This window comes from Temnothorax americanus, unplaced genomic scaffold (assembly GCF_048541705.1).
Source record: "Temnothorax americanus isolate GAGA-0224 unplaced genomic scaffold, ASM4854170v1 Scaffold3, whole genome shotgun sequence".
In the NCBI taxonomy this organism is placed as follows: Eukaryota; Metazoa; Arthropoda; class Insecta; order Hymenoptera; family Formicidae; genus Temnothorax; species Temnothorax americanus.
The window spans coordinates 4,907,608-4,926,377 of record NW_027509442.1 but is presented as its reverse complement, the minus strand read 5'-3'; the positions used below and the strand labels follow the sequence as shown (position 1 = coordinate 4,926,377).

The 18,770-nt window shown below is 32.1% G+C and overlaps 3 protein-coding genes across 4 annotated transcripts; 1 reads left to right on the top strand and 2 right to left on the bottom strand.

The window, feature by feature from the left end:
* Window positions 1-3,181: 3,181 nt before the first annotated feature.
* Window positions 3,182-9,490, bottom strand: LOC143900304 (putative defense protein 3). Its single transcript, XM_077411482.1, has 4 exons — window positions 9,331-9,490; window positions 8,564-8,792; window positions 5,419-5,626; window positions 3,182-3,467 (listed from the first exon to the last, which is right to left on the bottom strand). The coding sequence occupies exons 2-4, from the start codon at window positions 8,778-8,780 to the stop codon at window positions 3,404-3,406; spliced, it is 489 nt and encodes a 162-aa protein (XP_077267608.1). The 5' UTR covers window positions 8,781-8,792; window positions 9,331-9,490; the 3' UTR covers window positions 3,182-3,403.
* A 1,554-nt stretch (window positions 9,491-11,044) lies between these two features.
* LOC143900115 (palmitoyltransferase ZDHHC6) lies at window positions 11,045-14,559 on the bottom strand. The gene is made up of 7 exons (XM_077411103.1): window positions 14,319-14,559; window positions 13,421-13,602; window positions 13,029-13,113; window positions 12,470-12,744; window positions 12,191-12,403; window positions 11,848-12,035; window positions 11,045-11,757 (listed from the first exon to the last, which is right to left on the bottom strand). The coding sequence occupies exons 1-7, from the start codon at window positions 14,371-14,373 to the stop codon at window positions 11,634-11,636; spliced, it is 1,122 nt and encodes a 373-aa protein (XP_077267229.1). The 5' UTR covers window positions 14,374-14,559; the 3' UTR covers window positions 11,045-11,633.
* A 68-nt stretch (window positions 14,560-14,627) lies between these two features.
* Window positions 14,628-18,185, top strand: Torip (Torsin interacting protein). 2 transcript variants are annotated; one of them, XM_077411102.1, is made up of 3 exons: window positions 14,628-14,762; window positions 15,498-16,334; window positions 16,405-18,185. In XM_077411102.1, the coding sequence occupies exons 2-3, from the start codon at window positions 15,609-15,611 to the stop codon at window positions 16,681-16,683; spliced, it is 1,005 nt and encodes a 334-aa protein (XP_077267228.1). In that variant the 5' UTR covers window positions 14,628-14,762; window positions 15,498-15,608; the 3' UTR covers window positions 16,684-18,185. The 2 variants fall into 2 exon arrangements, with proteins under 2 accessions (XP_077267228.1, XP_077267227.1); XM_077411101.1 differs by having other exon boundaries at window positions 14,635-14,834.
* Window positions 18,186-18,770: the final 585 nt, after the last annotated feature.

Here is an 18,770-nt window from a genome sequence, read left to right as displayed (position 1 = left end):
CTTTTTGATATAACGGAGTCTTCATATCAATCACTTTCTTAAGTAAGATGAAGCGGCACTATGACAGCTCGCGAGTCACAAGGATTCAAGAAAATTTTAATACATTTACTCAAAATTTAAATATTTTACATTTTCAAATTTTTAACTCGAGTTAGCTTAAATTCATTTGCTTAATAAATCAAATATGTTACATATATGTAATTAAAAAGTTGCAACAAATAATAGCCTTCTTTCAATTTAAATCTACTCTATCGTAAGTTATGTCGATTAAATTATGTCAAAGGTTTCGAAACATTTTGTGTATAAACGTAAATAAATTTTCTATTAACAATATATCTTATGTATATATATTATTGTTGATTTTTAATAAATCGATTAAACTTATAACTTTTTTCCGAAAAACTTCTTTTCTTCTTCTTTGGTCGAAAATTGTGTCGGCAAACATTTTTTTGCAAATTAAAATTAATAAGAATAATAAATCATTATTAAAACAAGTATTTTTATTCTTGAATACTTTCTAATTGTTTCTGGTCGCTGCCCAGATAGAATTATAATGAGTGAGATTCAATGAAAATTGTTTATTTGAAATGTTATTATACATTTCTTAAATTAGAAATTAGCTTTGACATTTTCTCTACAATTAACAATTTATGTGACTTAAGAATATTTTCTCGGTATTTTATTTGTGTTACGAGCATCATTCGTAGGACTTTATGCATTATAGGTAGATGACGCACACAAGTATTTCTATGAAAGTCTGGATCTAACGGCACGATCATAATTTTACTCCTTGATCGATTGCCACATTACGACGTCAGCGAAACTTTGTCGTACACATTACTTTATCGTACAAACACACACGTGAAATGGCTGCCAATTAAGATTAATATTGTGGATAGCGGGAGAAAATTATGTGATTAATACGAAACATGAATAAAATATACTATGCACATTAGCATAAATTTAAAAATATGTAACGTTATTAAAAATCAATATATATATTACATAATACTACGTAATATAAATATAATCGAAAATTTACAGCATGCAAACGAAACTTTCTGTTGACGCATCTGAAAGCTGCTAAAACTGTATTGTAGTGCCAAAAATCACATTTTATGTTGCAAAGGATTCAAATATATGAAAAGAATAATCGATATTTTCCAGGCGTTATAATTAGGTAATAATTATTAATTATTATTAAACATTACAGATTGCATATGTTGATGAATTATACTTCATGCAAAAAGTCATAAATTATAGAGATGTGCATACGCATTGTCAAAAGATCTTTATAGTTCGCGTAGGTGGGATTTGATGGACAGGGGTTCTGGGACCACTCTAACTAGTCCATTAGGAGTCATGCACATGATCAATTTCAGGTGATAATTATCGACGGACGGACTGATGGTCACATGGGACAGGGACGTGCTGTAATTATGTTCCGTTTAATGTAATGCTGCGTCGCTAGGTCGCTTTTGATATTAATTGTACATGCGTTTACAACGTCATTCGAATATATTTATCGCAGTCTTTCCTCGAAACACTCTTGTATCATGCGATCATTATTGCAAACCAAAATTCTTGCTATATATAATTATACATTTTACATTTTCGTTACGTTATTTGCTTTATTACGTGAATTCTCTTATTGCATGCAATCCGTTGTATATATATATATATATATTGACTTAGCTTATTGTATTTATTAAAGTATTTTAATATTAATTATAGATTTATTTCGTCTGAATTAACTATAATTAATGTTATGTATAAACAGAAATGTAATTTTTCTTTCGGTTTATTATTATTCAATTTTTATTCTAGACATACATGTGATTAAAACATCGCTTCCTTTTTATCCGTCCATTTTTAACATCCGTCTATAAGCCTAATAATAACTTCATTGATTATGCGATATACTTAACTCTTTCTTCGCCAAAAAAGCAGCGTATTTCTAGCATAACCAGCATCTTGTGTCCAATCTCCCTCAACACATTAAGCTGGACTTGACAGGTTTGACCGATAATTAGTTACTCGAGAATTATTACATTATAATTACAATAGCGCATATAATTTATCACCATGCAGTTATCAATCATTAAAAGATAAGAGATAAAAAGGGTCGTGTAATGGTTGGACATTCATGTCAACGTCTCGATGTCTATCGAGAGAAATTTAACGACAATGCGAGATCAATTTCCTGAATCCCTTTGAGTAGAGCCAAGTGGCAAGAGCAAGAAAAAAGGAGTCTTAGGCTTGTCAAGTCTGTAATACCAGTGTGGCCCACTTTTACCCGACAAGCCAAGTCTTATGTAACGCGCTCCTCGATCCTTCTGCTCACGTAAAAGTGTGCTGAGCTCCATTAACGGGATGAGGAAATGGCGGGATCCTCGCCGAGACGCTGCGAGATGTATATAGTAATCTACCGAAGTTTACTTACACGTTCCCCCAGCGTGACGTTCAATCTCTAGAAATAATTTGTGTGTGTGTGGGGCGGAACATCGAATTTTACCATAATAACAATAAACACATATTCCCAATTTTAGATAAAATTATTTCTTAAATAAATAAATGTTTAAGATAGATGAGAGAATTTTATATTCTATCATGACAAAGCGCACACACATTTCCAGAAGAAAATTTTATAATTTTTAAATATTTTAGTTATATATTATTTTGACTAATTTTGCAGCCAACTGTAAAATTGTGTTGTATTGTAAAAGTGAAACGCTAAAGTTGTTAAAGTTTCATTATAAGCATTATGACCTACTCGAATAACGACATGCATTTAAACGGGTCTCTTTACAATTTAAATAATGAATAACAAAAGATTTTTTTATTGCAAAATTTTATATACAAACTACGAGAAGATATCATTTATCTCCTTTTTTATCGATACCAAATTATATATGTACATGTTTTGCCAATCGACTTGAGCAATCTTCCTTAATGGCATTTCGAGGTAAAACGAGTTCTCCTAGAATGCTGCAGATATGATAATTCACATTCGGTCGACCGATCGATTATTACGCAAACCCGTCAGATAAGTCAAGAATCTCTTCCATTTGCGATTCTTCTCCATTTATTTTATTGAGAAACAAATAAACCGACTACAGGAAAAAAACAGTTGATAAATGTTACGGTAAATCGAGATGCAATTAACTTGGAATACATGGAATACAACACCAATAATTTTTTATTATTTAAAACGCCCGGCGTTTCTGTGATGGTACGAAAATACAAGATTTATATAAAATATATATTGCGTAACGTGTCGCAGACATATCAAAATACACAACGAATGAACAAAATAAAATATTTTTTTATAAAAATGGAATCTATCCTTTGGCGAAAGCACTTCGTCGACGAGTAAAGATGCAGAAATGTATATGCTGACGAATTATCGTGCAACCTCCGATACAAGATCGGACCAGAATGTTGCGTAGTCCTTTAGAACAGTTCCCCTGAAACAGCAAGACATATTATTGTAATAAATTATTAAAATATTTTTAAACATAAGTATCTATTATAAAACATAAGTATATAAATCGTATAATACCTACTAAGTCACACTAATTTTCTTTCACAATTCATAAACCATTTTTATGTTCGTTCAAACGTAGCGAAATGGAACAACCAAATCAAATTATTTTTGCATACATTTTAAAAAATGTAATATATTTTGACATGTTTAGTTGCATACATATATCATAAGATATACTTAATCTCTTTCAGTTGTATGAATAATAATTTTTTTATAAATTTATCATTAGTTTAAAAGTACTTCACATTGTTGCAATGTTCTATAAAAATAAAGCAATTTGGTTTTGTAATCGCATTCTAAAATTCATGAAAAATCCTTCAATTTAATTTCACCTTAAGATCCAAAAATATATATTTTTCAATCCTGAATTTCCTGTCTTCCTTGTTAAGAAAAAATCGGGGCTTAAAAATCATTTAAGAATTTCGGAAAAAAATTCTGGTTTACCTTTCGTTTTGATGATAATGCGAGATTTATATGAGAAATGTTTCATCTGCATAATGTGACTCTCTCTGTATGTTGAGGTAATTTTAATTTATAATAAACATTTTTTAAAATTTATTCTTGTACAAAGCATTCAAGGTGATGGAGAGACCGACCGCTCGCAGTCCGACTTTCCAATACATCCAGTACAACCGTGCTGGGAATTCAACGGATTATGAACACGTCTCACGTATGCGTGCAATTACGAATGACCGAATAGCATAAAAGCAATTATTTCCAGTGGTCAACGTCGTACAATTAGATCCGCTGCGCCATTGCGAATTATTGCGCGTGCATTGGGTATACCTCATTTTATGGCTATTAAATTTGATTTAGCTGCGCCATGAAATATACGTTTGCGCGAATAAACGTACTGAAAAAAAAAACTAATATCCTCATTAACGATCAAAAGACTATTAAGATCGTCGGATGTTTTAAATTTTAAGAAGATACTTTAAGATTCTTTGTATTCATTCAAGGAACTAAGTATGCTATTCATATTATATCCCTCTATACATACAGAATTAATTCTCTAAAAAATTTAATATAAACATTTTTTATTGAAGCTGAACTCACAATTAAACTGTGCTCACTTTATTGTTATTAAATTTGCTTTGTCCAGATGCATTGTAAATGTAAAATACATGTCTATGCGAAAAAAGAATTTTAAAATATGAAACAAATATTTTAATATCCTTATTGATAACTATGAAATTATTATAGGTCATAGTTATAATAACGTGGCATGATTGATTACCATATTTGTGAATTATTTTTATGTAAAAAACCGGTTTTGAACGTGTTGACTTATTTCGATGATATTTTAAACTTATTCGTATTTATATATAGAGAACTATATATATATGCGCAAGTGTTATTTATCTTTTATAAAAACAATATAAACACAATTTTGGATTTTTCAGAATTAATCTCGTAATTAAAAATTCCATTTCTTTCTAAAACAAAAAATTCTTAATAAAAATGAGAAAGTCGAGATACTCTTCGATCAAGAATAATGATTTAATCGTTTTGAGCTGTACGTGTTTGCATAAAATGCATACTATATGGTCACAATAAACTGATTACAATAAATTATATGCTCACAATTGTCGTGAAATATGCAATCGAGGTATGAATTTGCGGGAATTTTTATTGCGTAATTTTTAAGCAACCATTTCAGCCATAAATGTATATGTATTTATAGCGTATATAATATCGTATATCTCATCGAAGTCACGTCTTCCAAGGAACCCTTGATAATGATATAGACAATGAAGGTCTCAACGGTCGCAATTTGCGATAACTCTCAGAATCGTCCTTCCTACACTCAATCGTTAATGCATGAGAATGGATATTTCCCACAGGATTTCCGTTGAGAATGTGGCACTCACGTGAAGTAAACGCTGCCGCGTGCGTTTGCTGGTGCGTTCCAGATGAAGGTAGCCTGCTCCTTATCGCGCGGATCCGCGTGCGTCACGGCACTGCACTCGGAATGTATATTCGTGTTCGGCGTACGAGCCCAGGATCCGATCCATTCGTTTGTACCGGTATCACGTGCCTGCAGGAAGAATCCCTTAAACGAGGCACCCACAATGGTGACTGAAAAATAGACGAGATCCAATGAAGATGGACATTATTCAATCGGATAAAATTCAGTCTGCCCCTTATCACCGCGGTGTATATCTGTATCTGAGATAATATAGCGCACATTGCCGTGGCGTGATCAGGGCAATCGCGCGCGAATCCATCGCAATATCGGCAAAATGATTTCATATAAAAGAAATAGCAGGTAGTCGAACATATAACAGCAGTATTCGCTATTTATATCCATCAGGGGATTCGAAACGAATGTTATCACGAATAAACTAGATATAAACTACGAAGAAAAGAGAGACGAGCCCCAAAAAATTGCTGAAAGGATTATATTATTGATATTATTGATACCGTAACTATATATATAAAATCCACTGTTTGAAAACATTTGAACTTTTACGCTGTGCAATCCTATAGTATCGCATTGGTTATCAGATAGCGCAATAGAACAATAAAAAACGAACTGAGTTACATTAATTTCAGAAGAATAAATGGAAAACAATAACAAGCGGAAAACAGTGCGCCGCGGGAATAACGAGTGAGAATTTTACATTTGGAATGTATATCGTGTTATCAAATATAGAGTAACAATTATAATGGAATAAAAAATATAATAAAATACATAACATTTAAATGTGAAATATAATCTATATCAAAAAGCACATCTCAAGTTTATTAAATTTATATATTTGAGTCTTATATGACTTTCGTAACGTTCGATGAAACGTCTCGTTAAACTTCGAAAAATTTGAACTTAATCTTAGCAGTTAATTTATTCTGATGCATATTAGATTTATTAATATCTTTTATTTGCAAATAATGAGACATGCACAAAGTAGAGAATTGTTTTATAAAACTTGTTATAATATTGCAATAGATAAACTCATTGCAATTTTCCAGACAAATTAAATTACGTTTTTTAAATATCTATATTTATGCGTTTTTTAAATCATTTTTTCCCTACTGTTTTTCTAAAAGCGCGCGTTACATTTATCTTGTTTGAAGTTATTTGAAGAAGACGTTAAAAGAAAAAAGAACAAAATTTAATTTTTGTCTGCGAGATATCCGCATTGTGGTATTGCGGGCATTAGTTACGCATTTGATCTGCACGAGTTTTCAGTCTTATATTGACATGTCATTTCACAACTACGCAGTTCTTAGACTTTCGTTTCAACCTTCTTTCGCGGATGAATGACATATCTACGTTCACTCACGCGTGACCCACGTATAGAAACTGTTTGCACGCTCGAAAACGATAACAGGCGCGTTTATCCCTCTTGTCGGCCTAATTCGCCATTGTTCCACGAGCGCAGATGTGTTCAACGAAGCCAATAGAATCGTTACGGACACTCAACATATGTTTCACAGTTGTGATTTTGATGGGTCCAATAATCTCGTGTCGGGTAAAATGCATGCTGTCGTGATAAAAATGAGGCGAACTAGATTATATATTATTATTTATATATAATAATAATAATATTCGCATAGAATTGCACTGATTGTGAGTTGGAGTTCTAAGCGAGAAATGACAATAGAAAGAGAAACAGAGAAAAAGAAATCAACTCTGCATTACAATTGTGTGTGTGTGTGTTCTTTTTATAAAATAATTACATATTTTACTTTATTATACAATCTTAGAATTTTATATTTTTAATTGTCGCAAGATATTCGCAACATTTTTCTTTTTGAGAAGTTGCTAAAATTAAATTGTTGTTATCTTGCAATGAGTAGACAAATAAATTAAACATTACACTTAAAAGAAATTTATCATTAAAGGAGCATGTACACATGTATATTAAAAAATAAATATAGAAAAGAGTTAATAACTTGATTGGTTACTCAATGTCGTACATATTTGAAATAATGACCATCTGAACTTACATAATAATTGAAGAACAATTACTTTTAAAAACTATTCAACACATTTTCTAACTCAATTGAAATAAAAGGGGCTCGGAATTACAACTGTTCGTGTCGATGTAAAAATTGTTATTATTCACTAACGTTTCTGTCTATATTTAGACATTTTGCGTGTAATTTAAACAAAAGAAAACTGTAATTAAAAGTTATATAAACACGCAACAACGTATTATTCGCAGTATATATAATCAAGGCAATCGTATAAAGCGTAAATCAAGTTCCCTTCATACAAACATGTTAAAAAATAAAAGCAATAATAAAAAGAATTTTAATGTTCCTTATGGTAAGTCATGTTATAAACTGTCACTTTAAATATTAATAATCGAGACATATATTGATAAGTATCTAAATATGAACCGAAACGTTTGTGAATAATAATTTTTATTAAATACATCGACACGAGCATCTAGATCTTCTAAACCCTTTATATTTGCATTTTCTAACATTAATAATTGTAACTTAATAATAACTTAATAATTGTAATTAAAAAGAATTTCAAGTAAATTCCTTTTATATAAAGTTATAGCCGTCCGTGTATTGAGATCTTCCAAATATACATCACCAACACAGCTACACAACTTAACCAATTTTTCAACTTTTACAAGTTTATAAATGTATATTTTTTTGCACATAATATATTTTTCTACAGAATCATTTATTTCGTTTCGCTCATTTATTATTATCAAATAATATAGCTATTTAATTTCAGCGGCTTCTCGATTCTCGCCGCCAGTATACATATACTGTAGTCTATGTACTGTTCTTATTATCTTATCGTTAACTTTATCTCAAACGATATGAATCCTTTGTATACCTTAAAGACTTTGCGTACGCCACAGCTTTATAAAATTACTTTCTAGTCTATTGTATCGCTATCTCTCGCTCGGAAGTGCTCTAGACTTCATGAATGAAAATTTCTCTAATGAAAATTTCATCATTTATTTTGCGTAATAAGAAATTAACCCAGAATATACCAGATGGTGCTTAATAATACAAGATAAGCACCAAACGCGCTTGACCCACCTGTGACCTGCGAGCCTGGTCCATACTGCGACGACGAAGCCAGTATCTTGTAAGGGCTCGTGTTTAAGGGCTGTGATCGCGCCTCGCCATGATAGGGTTGATTAGGCCGTGGCTTCACGCACGCGTCCACCGGCCCGCCATCCGGAAATCCGAGGACGGAAATCGACGAGAAGAGGATGAATGCGAATAAAACCGTAATGTGTCCGACGAGATGCATCTTGATCGCTTCCTTCGTTTCGACGACGCGAGAGATACATGCAACAAAATTTCATTAATATTGATCGTTCCTGACGGAAAGGATGAGTGGAATGTGTAATGTTCTCTAGCGTCTAAAGCTATAAAGCTTCTAAGTAATCCGTTTTAATTATATCACGTCTTTTATTTATGCTGATCATTTATCCGCGCTTATGTCACACGCGATTTAATATCACAGGAATAGCTAATATAATATATTAATATTACCAAATAGTTCATGTACAGAAATAGCTATATATAAATAATATCAAGTTAATATCGTCCACGAAATTTAAAACGTCGTTGACTAATTAATAAATAATTTGCTACACGTCTGATTTCATAAAGTTCAAATACACAAACCTAATTTAAAAACACAGAGAAATTCATGAAATACTACTTAGGATAAATTTGAAGAAGATGAATATGTAGCGATCACGAGATTATCGAAAGCAATCATTTCCTTGACTTCTTCACACAAGCGGTGAATCGAATCGTTTCGTGCGATAACGGAATAAACTGCAGAGACTTACTCGAAACAATAAGCTGTTTGCACGAACAATCGCGCAAGGATAAAAGGATATTTCGTGCTCGTGACAGATCCGCACGTAAGAAACTGCGGTACCCGATCAATTGCCGGCGAGCCAAACGTTGGTGGGATCCCACCATAGGATCCCAAAGCCGCGCACTCCGTTTTTGCTAAATTAATCCTTCACTTTCACTCGATTCCTTCGTCGATCCTGTAACCGGTTCCACTCTTCGTTCGTTTAGGAGAATATCTACAAGTTTTACACGTAGCAAAAAATACTGCCGTAAATGTGTTACTTCCTTTTACGTATCACATAACGATACATGATGTAACGCTGTCATTATTCTCAACAAGTATGAAGCTGAAAAACGCCGTTATTCATCGCAACTACGTGATTATTTAGAATTATCTCCTTGTCTTCTTGCCATCTTGAAACTTTAAATATACTGTAATATTCAATAGAAATAAATTTAAAAATGTATTTCAGTCATACATTTATATTGCTGAACTCCGACAATTCGTCGGCTTTTTAATTTTTGAATATTAGATAAGAGTGCATATAATATATTAAAGCGATTATTAATATTCTCTTTAAAAAGGAAGAATAATTGATCTAGAAAATTATTAAACATTAAATTAGAATAAAATGTTTTTATAAAGCCGTTTGTTCTATATAAAATATATAAAATAAAAATAAAAAAGGCCATGCGTTTGTTTAAAGTAGTGCACTCTTGAACATTTATGTGCATGCATCACGCTATTTGCATTGCCTTTTATCAAATACGACAAACTTAATCTTCATTATCATTGTTGTCACGCGGAATAACTAGGCATTATTTGCTCGCTGTTAAAGCTATTGCAATTTCGTTCTGTATTTATAATAAATATCTCGTTCTCTCGCATAGCTTTTAAAGTACATTTCGCAAGAGAATATATGAATATTAAACTCTAAGATCTCAAGTGAATGGATGAAAGAAATCCATATTTATATCGATTAAATAAAACAGATAAAATTATGAAAAGGAGTTCAAGAACGGCAACAGATATTTTGACAAAGCAACGGTAGCTCCTGATATCGCAAGATATTTGTTTTGGAATATATATATAGTGACATCTCGTTTTCTTTACCGATTTATCGATTTGTAAGCATTCGCGGCAAATTGAGTTGTTGCATATTGCATTCGATTACGTACTTCATGAGTCGCTAATACGATCCTTTCACTGTCGATTATTAAATGTTACGCATAACGCTGTTACGCGCACGTAAATTCGCGGCTTGCAACACATCAGGATGTAACATTGTAACACAAAGGGATGTTAACATTGACCCTTACGCAATACTTCCCTTTGTGTATAATATACTCGTCCGCCGATTATTATTATTATTATATATATATATATATATATATATATATATATGTAACATTCGCGTTCGATAGGGATGAGTAGAATAATAGAAAATGCTCTGCAGCCATGCAGAGCAATTGTATTGCGTGTTAAACTCTTCGAACGAGCGCGCATAATGCAAAAGCGTGCGCGGATTACACATGCACATGCTCTAACACATGTATAGCGAGTTCACTCAGTCAATGTGACTTTTCACACTGTGTGCTATTGATTTTCCACGGCCTTTTCAGTCCGTCGGTAGTATATGCGCTAGAAATACTTTCAGATTACCTCGTAATCGGCATCGCAAGACCAAACAATTTATTTGCATATTGTTTCGCATTACAAATGCTTTTCCTGTTGTCTAACGTCTAACGTATGTATATAAATTCTTGTGACACGCACCTTTTGTTCTCATAAAAAGTTGATAAAAAAACTTATATTAATAATTCAAAATATTTTTAATTGCACTATTATTTTTCACAAAATAAGATTCGTTGCTATTAGATAGTTCATATTTACACGTTATCATACTTTTTAATAATTACGTTTATATGTAATTATTAAATTATATGTATGTATATAATTATATGTATATTGTATAACAAAATTTTTACACTAAGAACTTACTGGAACATCTGAGTAAGCAAAAGTGTGTATATACATTTTTACTTATTTATACAAAAGTGTTGTAACATAAGAAATATCTTAATCTATAGTGTGAGGTAAATACAAGAAAAATATATCGATTTCAACACGAATAGGCATAAAATATACAATATTTCTCGATTACAAATGACACGCGTTCTTCAGTTTTTATGTACTATAAAAAATGAGAAATTATTTTATAAACAGTTTCTCATATCTTCACGAATATCGTCACACAAATGTTCAAAAATTAATAAATCGTTCTTGAATAAATTATCTAAACCATACAGATTTTTCTATTATTTCCACCGCACAGGGCCGCGGCAACCATCCTCTTATACGTTTCGATTTCGTCTCTTCTCCTTCCTTCCGTTCTTTTTCCCCAAATAACCAATATCTGCAAAAAATAAAAAAAATTTCCGTCAAATAGGAAATTATCCAAAGAAATACATTTTTAGAAATTTAATTAGAAATACGGAATGCATACTTTTTCCAACGTGTTACGATCACAATATCATCTATATCTAACTTGATGCGAGGTTCATCAGTACAAAGCGGATGAAAAAATACGCCAAAGCCGTGTCCAATTGGAAACTTGGATCCTGATGCAGCTTTTATAATCCGATATTTGCGTGCTCTTTTCTGTTTCTCTAATTTTTGTGCAAGCTGCTCTCTCTGTAAAATAATAATTAACATAATTATAAATACAGTTTTCAAGAGTTAATAATATTGTATAACAAACAATTATAAAATTCTTACATCAAATATACTCTTTAATTGATAGTTATTATACATTTATTATAAATTTTGTATTATTTGAACAAAATTACCGTTAATGTATATTGATCACAGCCATCAATAACGGGCCATGTAATACCATCGCCGACAGGAGTGCAGTCCCATGTAAGAACTTGACTAATATTAAAACGCCATCCCTTTGAATATGGATGTACATATTTGGCATCTGTGTCATCTCGCCTATATCGAGATTTCTCCAGAATCCAATCTTCTATTTCCGTTCGATTTCTCACGATGGCTAATATCTATGAAATTTGAAGAATTATGAAATTAACGTATCAATTGAATATAATAGTATTAAGAACATTTACCTGAAAATATAGTAACATTCCTACTGCAAGTACAACGCCGATTGATAAACCAATGCTAAATACTACTAATATTAGTGTATAAACCGTTGGTGGTGGAAACGGCAAAGGCCTCAGTGATAGCACAGTCGCCACCCAGGAAATTAATATAACGCAAGCGACGCAACAACCACCGACTGCGCTTGCCAAGAATGCTGTGAAATGCCCATGATTGTAATGTCCAACGCATGTGTTTATCCATGGACAATGATGGTCCATTTTCATCACACAACGATCACCTGAAAAGTAAGTAAGAAAAGAATAAACAAGAATTAAAATAGAATTGATGTATTAAACTTGAAAATGATACAACAATGCTGCATTACATATGCTAAAGAATATTACTACGTTAAAGAATATTTTTTTCTGTCAATAATAATAATATAATACATTGATAAGCAAGATTGTAGCAAAATCTATCGTTAAATTATTGTTAAAAAATTTACAAGTTAAAAACATATTAAATAATATCTATATTTATTATTCTTACTTTATTGTGTTTGTATTAAATTAAATATCTTACATTTCCTACAATGATGTGATCTCGGTGCCTTATAACCTTGACAGACGATGCAGTATTGCAGATATTGCATATCTGAAGCTTTCTCCTGAAAGTGAATCATATTAGTGCAAACATATTAACAACATATAAATAATATTTAGGTGGTAAAAATTATATTGTTCATTATAAAATTAAATTTATACAGTCAAATCCCTCTAATTTCAAATCAGGACCATACAAATCTATCGTTTTCAATTTCCTATTATTAATTAAATAATAAATATAAAATAATGGAAGAGAAAACGGAAGGAGAAATTAAGTTTATAGATTTTCAGCCGTTTGCAAAGGAGAAATGGTTGGAAATGAAGAAATTTACTTTAAACAGATTCAGTGGCAAATGTGTAATATATTACCGGCGTCCATTTTAATGCAAGATATCCAGGTCCTTCAAAAATTGCGCTGATGAAATGAAATAGAGTCAATCCACTGAGAGTGAAGAACAGCAAGAAACAGGCAGCCGCTGGAACACTATCTTGTGGCGGCCACCACTGTCTGCTGCAGTGTATGGTCATCAACGTGATTATCTTTATCGTCGCTGCAACACAAATTAATGTGACAAAAGCAGTCAGCAAATAATTTCATTGCCATCAGAATTTTATATATATCAAGAATTTATATTTAAAAAAATAATTGGCAACACCAAGTAAAAGTACAGTTGACCATTTTGTTAAAAATGTGCAGAAAATCATACAACAAAACGTTACATTAAAGTATACTCTTTAACAAAGCGATCTCTCGCTATATTGACAGTGAAACTTATGCCATATACTACTTTAGGATGAGTTGGATCAAACTCCAATTAACTTATCAAAGACTATTTCGTTAATATGGACAGAATCTTTCTTTGTCATTTGATAATGGAAAGAAAGATTAAAGCAAGAATGTAATTTTTCTTGGTTCTTTGAACGTTATATTACTGTCAAGTAATTGGATAGTATTCGTCTACATGCTTCCTCCATCCCCTTCGTCAGTTCTTCACATTTTCTTATGCAATTTCATTGATATTTTTCTTCGCACGTCAATGGACAAAAAATTAATAATTCAATCTACATTACAGAACAATAGTACTCCGATACGTTAATCATTTCCGATTACGTTAGCGGGAATAAAAGTTAATAGTCATTCTTAGATTAGAATGCAATCAACGGGTCTATCGCGTTTTCGTCGACGAGATAACGATCGAGCGACAGCGAAATGAGAAAAGGGCAAAGTTTGTCGACAGGAGACACAGCTGTCACGGCTGTCACGTACCGAGCGCGGAGAGCGGTCCCCAATGGCATATCTTCTTCAGCGGGCCGACGCACATGTTGTCACCTTATAGCGCTCTCGCTCTCGAGATCACTCGAGATCGCGTCTGGACGCCCATTGACGTCCCCAGGGACCGACGACGCCGGCGAATCTCGTAGCGGCAGCGACGACGACGGCAAGCGGCAACCGGCACCGAAAAACGTGCACTTCACGTTGTTGTCACGACAGCTGCACGCTGCACTCACACTCACATCTCACACACTCACATCATCGAGCGGCGAGCGGCGATCGGGCGATTAGCGACCGTGCCGACCGTTCTGAACCGCCTTTAAGGTTGGCACAGGTTGGCACTACTCCGACGCGTTTTTTGCCGTTTGCGCCCTGCGGCAAATTTCGTGATGTGGCCGATGTGGCTATTATGACCGATTTGTTGCGATTTGCGACGAGGTAATGTTGTCCTTTAACGATAAGAAATAAGAGATAAGCTCACCGGCTATCATCGACCGCGGAATGCACGAGGTATATGTCTTTGGGTTCGATTACTGCTCACCGACTTTCGAATTGTTAAGAGTCATATCGCTTCGGCGAAACGGATATAGAATTTTCTCTGTTACGTTACGTAGATTATGTAGTCCCTGATAGCCGAATCTGTCGAAAATAGATTTTTCAAATTATGCATTATATATTTTATCAGCAGATTGATAACAGAATGCTAGCACGTTGATTACAGATTAACTGCAGAAACTGACGAGTAGAATTTGCTATTTTGTAACCATTTAAATGATTATGGAATGGACAGATCCTTCCTATTGACAATCTGTTGTTAGATTATGTCTCTACTGGTAGAACATGAGCTTGATGGAGATGCAATTGATATCAATCTACGATCACGATATTTTGTTTAAATCTTCTGACAAACTTTTGATGTTCTCCCATATCTTTATGTATTATATAATGTACAGTTCTTCAAGATGCTACAATGTATTTACTTTTTATTTTTCTTTATTAGTATATTTAAAGTAAATTGACTGAAATGTGTCACTTTTATATGCGTTTATCTTTATAACACAGTTTGACAAACATTCTATAATGACGTAAGATTAGACTAATTTGATTCCAAATTATCGAAATTGCAGGACTATCTTTAATTTATTCATGATACAATGCATTATTATTTTACAGACTCACAGTTTACCTAAAGTGGTACCACGTACACCTAAGTGTCGAAGGTCTCTGAGAGCAACAGATACAAAGGAAAGCTATTCCACGAACAATAATTTTCAAAGTTTACACATGGAGGGACAAGGACGTAGACGACGAAAAATATCAGATCCATCAGAGACTGAAGTATCATCTGAAGATCAGGGCGTTATTTGTGACATACAAACGACAGAAGGTTCTAGCGAGGAAGATGAAGAGGCACCTCGGTATCATTCGCTAGATCGCTCTAGAACTATTTCTCCAGAAAGAAATGTTTATTCGGAGAAGCCGGACAGAAATGTTTATTCGGAGAAAGAAATATTTATTCCGGAAAAATATATTTATTCGGACAAGTCGAGGTCTAAAGACAACACTGATTCATCGAAGAGTAAACAGAATACGAGTACCTTTTCTTATTTCCTCATTTTTATAATAGTAATACTGATATGTTTTTTGGCATTATCTCTAAGTAAGAATGAAGTAAAAACACAATCCAGAAGCAATCCTACCTTACTGTTAACCGAATCAATTGAAAACATCAAGGCAACATTTCGTAATCAAGAATCAGACATTTGGAATGATGTATCATCCGCAATAAACGAAGTGATATCGAGAACTCCCAAGATACCTTCGATCATTCTGTTATTTGCAAAGGAAAATGCCACGATGGATTGTTTAGCTACTAAACTGGCACGTGCGAGCAGTACTATTTTAGATGCAGACAGTTATCTGGTATTTAATCCAGAAGATTTCGGAAACGATGCTGGTGAGATCATTACTATATTAAACAAGCATTCTCCGGAGAAAAAAAAGGTTGTGGTGAGTATGCATACATATTCTAAACGTAAATTTTGCTCTAAGCTTGTATAACCGAATAAATTTGTTGCAGATGATTCGTGATATATTGAATATTAATGCAGAAGCGATAAAGGCATTACATAATTTATGCGATAGAATAAACCCTTTAGTAGCAGAAGCTATTTATATTCTTACTATGCAAACTAACAATTATCAATCATCACAGAAAAAGCTAAGCTTTGTGGAAAATCAGATTTATAATAAACTGTCAAAGAGCATCGATCAGGATGTTTTAATAGCACTTGTAACGCGCATTACAGACGGGGCAATTATATTGGTAGAACCTGAGCCACGATTAAGATACTGTTAATCTAAGTTGCAAGAAAATGAGCGTACACAATTGTAATAGCCCATTGATGATTGTTATGTAAATAACAAAACTGTTCAATTAAGATTAACGTCTTATGTGCGGTTCGTCATTCGTACAAAACTTGTAAATAATCTAGAAAAACAAGTTTGCACTCGTTTGTCATTCAAACATTCCGTTGATTCTCCAGGTTTTTTTAACGAGAGCAAAAGCCGCGAAACGTCATGAATAAAATCAATTTGTGTTGGTTCCAGATATCCGATTCTTGATGGTAAAATTTTTCCCTAATACTTTCGATAAATTAAAATTAAAATAGTACTAAAGCACAAATGTGTATGGGTTGTATCTTTATTCGCACTTAAAAGAATTAGTATTACCATTACGTAAAGAAAAGAAAAAAGCTATTAGCATTCTATATTTAATTTCAGTTGATTGAGTTCTTTGTTTTCAATTTCTTCTTAAAACAAACTTGTTTCTTTGAGACACAGTTTTGAGAATGAATAATTTATTTCTTTATTTTGTCTATTATAGGATTTTCTGTTATCTATGTGTCGTAATAGAACTAGACTGCACAAACAACAAATCACAAATCGCGAACATTGTGGAAAGTTCATACGAACGACGAATTTTTGCGAATTTATTACAAATTACGAATCGCACATAATCTGATGATAGTTAAGTGGCAATATAGTATAAAATATAAAAGCATTTGGGAGATGTACTTAATTAGATAAAGATGCAACATTTTGGAGACTTTTAAATTGTTGCTGCAGTTGTATCAGATCAAAACTGTCAGAACTGAAAAATTAGAATATATTTGATTAGAAATATTTTCTACGATCTGTTTTGCATTATACATAATAAAGCTTTTTCACCACCTATATTTTTTACTAATTTATATGATAATATAAATTTGTGTACAAAAATAAATCTTTTTTTCTTTAGCATTATAATACAAAGTGATTATAGTATCAATTTAAAAACCTTCATTTTCTTTTACATCTGCAACATTATTGTTTATATTAGCAGTTATGACAGTTATGATAAAATTATTCGTCTCTGGTTGCAAACTAAGGGGATATAAGATCTATAGATCTGTTAATGTAACTTTATTTTGTTATGCCAATGTTACACGAAATAAACTTTATTTTTAGCGAGTTTTTCTAATCACAATTTCATATTTCTATTTTCGAAAAATATAATGACACTGTTGTACGTTGTACATATAGCGATTTCACGCACATTTCCGAATGACATATTTATTTAGCTTCAAAATAAAATACAGTAATTAGGATTACTTTGTGTGTATGTGTGTGATATTTAATTTCGGATTGTGTCAGTCGGCAGTCCATACAATGATTGAAGTAATGAGTATCATATCCTGCTCATTGCCAATTTACAAGACATTTCTAATTTTAAGTTTAGTAATGCGAGATATTTATAATAAAATTGTAAAATATTGTTAACATATATTCAATTATAAATATACGAAAATAACAAATTAATTTTTTTAACATGTATGAATTTCGTATAATAAACGATACATAAATATTCATTAAATACGCATTAAACAAATATTCAATTGCTTATTAACTCTCATCATTTTCTTCAAAATAACAGGATATGTATATATCAAATATACATATAAAGTACAAATTTTGTTTCATACAGATCTTATATGATTTCCATCGACTTATGTGATTTAGATAGAAGATTATTGGTTTTTTCACGTGCATTCAATGCTTTTTAATAGATATTGTTTCAGATATCAAATTCATGAATATATATGAAAAACTTAGGATAATTGTGTCATGCTTTAATACGCAATACCTATTTATACTTTATTTCTATTTTAATAAATTTTCTAACGTCTTATTACAGATTTTTAGGAAAAATATATTTATGATCATTTAGACCAGTGTTTTTAATCTTCTTTGAGCAATAAAATACTATAAGAAAAAGTTTTCAATAAGTTTATACATATACATAGATATATAAAATTTACTTATGCATCAAATAAATAGTAATATTTGCTTTATTAACATTAATATAATATAAATTCAATATATTTATATTATATATTATGTGAT